The sequence below is a fragment of the Buceros rhinoceros genome, unplaced genomic scaffold, assembly GCF_000710305.1.
Source record: "Buceros rhinoceros silvestris isolate BGI_N320 unplaced genomic scaffold, ASM71030v1 scaffold23084, whole genome shotgun sequence".
Taxonomy (NCBI): domain Eukaryota; kingdom Metazoa; phylum Chordata; class Aves; order Bucerotiformes; family Bucerotidae; genus Buceros; species Buceros rhinoceros.
This window is the reverse complement of record NW_010408084.1, coordinates 35981-41549: the sequence shown is the minus strand read 5'-3', so window position 1 is coordinate 41549 and position 5569 is coordinate 35981. Positions and strand designations below refer to the sequence as shown.

The 5569-nt window shown below is 49.7% G+C and overlaps 1 protein-coding gene across 1 annotated transcript in view; it reads left to right on the top strand.

The window, feature by feature from the left end:
• The first annotated feature begins 1587 nt into the window (after positions 1-1587).
• The window catches only part of GOLGB1 (golgin B1), a 36287-nt gene continuing 32305 nt past the window's right edge, over positions 1588-5569 (top strand). The window contains exons 1-4 of the mRNA XM_010134763.1: positions 1588-1677; positions 2279-2425; positions 3135-3287; positions 4961-5119. Coding sequence (XP_010133065.1) covers positions 1588-1677; positions 2279-2425; positions 3135-3287; positions 4961-5119 — 549 coding nt within the window. The remainder of the gene's footprint in view (positions 1678-2278; positions 2426-3134; positions 3288-4960; positions 5120-5569) is intronic.

Here is a 5569-nt window from a genome sequence, read left to right as displayed (position 1 = left end):
GCTGTCGTGGGTCGAGCACCCACCCCTGGAGGGGTTTCCCAGCCGTGTGGAGGTGCTGCTGAGGGACAGGGGGCAGGGGGCACCTGGCAGTGCAGGGGGAGCAGTGGGGCTTGATGATCTCAAAGGTCTCTTCCAGCCAGGTGTTCTGTGTTCTGTAAGGTGGCCAGCCTGGACAATGCCCGGGGAATCTCTTCTCAGCATTGTCTGTGTCCACGTGCTTGAAACTGTGGTGCCTGTGGCAGGCAGGTGTGTGCTGAGCCCCCGACTCGCTTCTGGTTACAGAGGGTGTCTGCAGATGACTCGGTTCTACTTTTTTCCGTATTTCTAACTCCACTTCTAATAATGCATCTCTTGGTTCTGTCAGTCCTAAATCACGTTATCTTGTATTACCCCATGCCACATCCCAACACGTATCGTGCATTTGTCACTTTAAGGAGCTGTGGCTTAATGCTCGATAGGAAGATCAGATCCATCCTCTTCAAACGCAGCTGCTGGCTGCAGCCCCACTGGTACCTCTCGGTAGGCAGCTGACCTTCTCTGCTGAGAGCACACCACTGACTCACGTCGGGCTGACCCACCAGCAGCCCTGGCTGTCTCCTGCAGCACAGCTCTACAGCAGCTGGGCCCCGTCCTTTGGTGCCCCGCGCCTTTGTTCGGTCCCATGCGCGGGGCTCTCTGATGGCCTGTTGTGAACTGCGCCATGTCTCTACCCACCCGCTCCTCTGGTCCGTTGGGATCCCTCTGGTTGATAGCTCCACACGTTGGCTTGTCAGCTGCTCAGCAGAATTTGGTGAGCTTCCCGAGGTGGTCATGTCCCGGTGTCTGGGTTAGTAATGGAGGATGTAACCTGCCCCCTCCCCAGAACGGCGCGTGATGGGCTGCTGGCTGGTACTGCTGCGCTTTCCTGGTTCTTCACCTCCGCTTGCTGGATCAGTTTGGCTCCTGAGTTTCCAGGAGAGGGAAGAAAGGATGCTAAGCAGCAGCCAGGGAAGATGTGCCCTCTCCAGACTATTCCCCTGCATCAAGGTCCTGTCACATAGGTGACATGCAGAGGTCTCATCATCTCTCTGACGTGACACTCTTGCTTCTCCTTAGCAAATGTCAGGGCTGAGTTCACCGTTCCCCCCACTGGTAACAGAAAGCTGCTTTCATGTGTTTGCAGGCCGTATTTGGCCTGTAGGGAAGTGACTTCATTTAAGAATCGTGCTTTTTTTGAGCAAACCAAGCAGATCATGGTTCTGCAGTGTCACTGTTAAGAGAAATCAGGACTGAACTATGAGGATGACCTGAAGTCTGGTATAAAAATGTATCTTTCAATCATGATCTGCAATGGTGAAGGTGTCTTCATGTGTCTTCCCAGCACATCCGCTGCTTTTATGCTCAGAGAGCCTGGCTGCTTTTGTTAACATGGTCGTTTCGCTGTTCCTGAGGTTTTACTTTGGCTTTCCTTTTCCTTGGCAGAGGTGAATCGCTGTCGGACTGGTCACCCCTGTAGTGCTAGGGATCAGCATGTAGGGATGCTCGTTCTTCGTTGCAGTTTCAGCTCTGTAGCCGTACTGTGACTCTTTGCTTTGTTTCAGGCTGAAGATGCTGAGCCGTCTGTCAGGTCTAGCAAACACTGTTTTACAAGAGCTGTCAGGTGACGATGGAGATGCGGTTACTGAGTCCTCTACTGCTGTAAGTACAGTGCTACCTGAAGACTTTCAGATAGTGCTGAGAGTTAGTTTGGAGAGTGTGAGTCATTTGGCAGCAGCGAGAACTGTTTCCTGCTGCTTCCTCGCTGAGCATTAGCCTAAGCTGTCATTCCGCTCTCCTTCTCCCGTACTCCTGACCTCCTCAGTCAGCACTTCTGTGGGGCAGGCCATAATCTCCTTATTTTCCACATCTCAAGGTGATCCTGGAAAACAAACTGGAATTAGGGTGCAGCAAGACTTTTAAAGAGTACCAGTGGTTCTGTGTGGCAGAAAGTGGACCTCTGCATGACTGGGGTCAGCAGAAGGCTTGATCTCTGTCTTGTCCTCTGATAGAGACAGTGGATGGTGCGTGAGTGGCAGAGTCTCTCCAGTCCACTTGTTTCAGAGCAGCTCGTGTATTCAGCAAAGGGTGTTGGCTCACGGGTGTCCTGAGCTTGCCCCCTGACTTCACCTGATGGTGTGTAGTTCTGTAGACCACTGGAAATGCTTTCGAGGGCCAGAGCGCAGCTGAAGACGTCATTTGAGTGCAGTGCTGCAATCTGTACAGACGTCTTCCCCCCAGAATTCTCGTTTCGCTGTTTCAGGTACAAGCTTCAGAGGCAGAGAGCATGGAGGAGGCACCTGAGGAGCTCTTGGAGCGCCTAGCCCGCACGGAAAAGCTGGTTGTTCAGCTGAAGGATTTGATCCGAGACAAGGATGCCCTGCTCCAGCAAAAAGAAACCGTACTCAAGGTATCATTCCCTTCCCTGGGGACCCGGGAGCAGGAGTAAAATGCTGCTTCAGCTTTCTGAGCTTTGAACGCTTGAGATACCTGCAGTACTAAAGGCGTTGATTCCAGAGAATTAGTGGAATCCAGAGGATGGAGCCTAACCCAAGAGGTGGAGAATAGCTTCTGTTCATTTTGTTTAGGGGTAGTTCCTTCTAGAGTATGTAAGTTACATCCAAGTTACACAGCGTTTTGTTTTGGAGCTCCTAAGGCCCGAGCAGATTCCTGGTGGCCCTAATAAGTACTAATATCTTTTGTGTGAGGTTTTTCTTTCCCCACTTCAGAGTGTTAGAGACATAGTAGGCTGTGCTGCCGTCACCCAGCAGTGCAGATGCAAACTGCATACCCTGGGCGTGACACAAGAGAAGGTGCAGTTCCTCGAGACAGTGCTGAGGGACTGCGTATAGTAGAGGAAGTCAAGTCGAGTTTGTACTAAATGCTGGAAGAAGTGCCCTCAGCAGTCTCCTGAAGAGAAGGTGCTGGAGGAGCAGCCACCTATTCTGCTGTGTGTAGTAGCAAATTTGTTCCCTGGGTGTTTTAATTAGCACTTTCCTGGGGAGGCGGGTTTGGACAAAGAACGGCAGGCTGACAAATGACGTAACTTCTCCAAGCAGTGCTCTCGGGGCGGTAGCACTGGGATTTTAAGTGCAGTCTGTTTGTAACTTCTTTCACAGGAGGAGCGAGAGGCTGCGGACGCTAGGCTGATGAAGCTGAAACTTCAGGCCAAAGCCAAAGTGGCCTCTCTGAACAAGCGCATTGAGGAGCTGACGGAGAAAGGGTCGCCGCTGCCTGCACACACCTTACCAGAAGAGCAGGCGTGTCCCCAGGTTGGGAGAACAGGGCTACTTAAAGGTGTTGGCCTCTGCATGACGAGGGCCCTATGGAAGGCTGTATTTTAAAGAGCTGATGGGTACCACTGCTTTCCGGGCCTTAACAGAGCACCTCGTTTTCAGGAGAATCCAAAGCCAAGCTTATGTCTTTCCATTAAGTAACTGGTACTTGTGTGCAGAACGGTTGAGGCTCCTCTTAAACTTGTAAAGTGGGTAAGCGTGGATTGTGCTCAGATGTAAGAGTTTATACACTTTGGAAAAACGTGATATTTGAAGTCTGGAGCTCTGGGAGATTTGTGGCTCTGCTGCTGTCCTTAGTTGTGGTGCCCCATGTCATGGCCAGTGTGCAAGGGCTTTATCAGAAGCTTTTCCAAATCCGACTGCAAATGTCAATCCCGAAAGCTAATCCCAAGTAAGCAGAGTAATCCACCCGTCCTTCCCCCAAGGAACTGCTCTGCCCCAGCCTTATAAATTACGTATATCCCTGGCTTCTCAAAGCTTCCTGCACTTTGGTTGTTCCTTTTTTCCTGCATCTAAACTTCAGAGCAGTTAAAGCTTTCCATCTCTATTTTACCTGCTTCTGAAGACGTCTGTAGGTGACGCACCTTTTGAGGAACAGTAGCTTCTTACTTATTCTTGTTACACTGACTTGTAAGTCCTTCTAAAAGCCTTCATAAATTTTTGTGGATGGTTTTGAAGGACATAAACCCTCTGTAGACTCCGTGTGTTACTGCTGATCTTTGATCCAATACCTGTAACAAGGAAAAGGAAAGAGAGACATTTTGTATATATTCAGTCAGAAATCCCCAGCACTAAGTGCTTGAAGTGGTTGGGAACACTGAGGTGGTAACAAAGGAAGCATGTTTTCCCTGCTTCTCGGTGACACTGTTGGTGTGCTGGACCTGACACCTGGCTCTGTGCAGAGCGGGTGAGCAGCTGCGGTGTTTGAGAGCTGCCTGTGCCTTTGACAGACCGGAGGAGAGCAGGGGTGGCGTGCTGCAATGTCAGCCTAAGCGCATTCTGTGTGAAATGTCTGAGTTTAAATTCCATGGCCGTGCACAGGGGATTTCAGTGCCTCAGCGTGGAGCAGAACTGAGGACTGTTTCCGTGTTCCCTTTGCTTATTTCTAACAGGTTCGTTGCTGTGAATCCCTTCAGTCTGAAGAGAGTTCTGTGGGCATTTTCTGTAGTCCAGAAAGATGAATGTCTGCCCCTTTGTCACAGGGAGAATATTCTTCTATTGCTGATGGAAAAAATGCTTTGTTTCTGGTACTAGAGAAATCTGTGGAATTACAAAGCCTCACCAACCGAGGTGGACATACCATAGATTATGTGTTACATTTTATTCAATAATATGATTTGCCTTGGTTTATATGGTGAGCATTCATGGATGATTAGCCATTCCAAAGTGAGTTGATACTTCTTAGATAAAGACATCTTGTGCAAATCTACACAGAAACAGGCAAAATAGTTACTTAGTGAAGGACAACTTCATTTAAAGAAACAAAGAAAATGTAAAGTTAAGAAATTAAGAAATGTAGTAGAAATAAGCATCTGGTTAGGAGTCAAGAGTGCAGTAACATTCTAATTTTTTTTTATTGACCAGTAATACTGATCAGTTTATTTTCTTCTGTTTCTTTTCTTACCAATTCTTCCCTCTTGCAATGTCAGAATAACGAAAATGCAAGTGAAGGGCACAGAGAAGAAGCTGAAAAAGAAGCGCTGAAAGAGCAGCTGAGGGAGCGAGAAGAGGCTGTTCAGGATCTGAGGGAACAGCTGGCTCTAGCCAAAGTGGGTCTGAAGGATGCTGAAGTCAAGTATGCAACACAGGTACAGAAAAGCTTTTCTATTCTTCAGTGTGTGTGTCCGTGTTCCACCTACACTAGTGTGATACAACAGAACAGTTAGCTGGAGGGGACCTCCAGCGACCGTCTGGTCCAACTGCCTGAGCACTTCAGGGCTGGCTAGAAGTTAGAGCGTGTTGTGAAGGACGTGGTCCAAACAGCTTTTAAACGCTGATGGCCTTGGGGCATCGACTGTCCCCCCAGGAAGCCTGTTCCAGGGTGTGACCAGCTCTGGTCAGGGTGGAGAAATGCTTCCTCGTGTCCAGTCTGACCCTCCCCTGTCCCAGCTGTGAGCCATTCCCACGCGTCTTGGCGCTTTATGGAACAGTTTGTTGCTGAGGCCTTGCTGCTGCTGGGGAATGTGGCTCAGTCCTGCAGCTTGGCAGAGGCAAGGCTGCCAAAGCCCCGGGGCCGCCAGGCCAGGCCCTACGCGGGC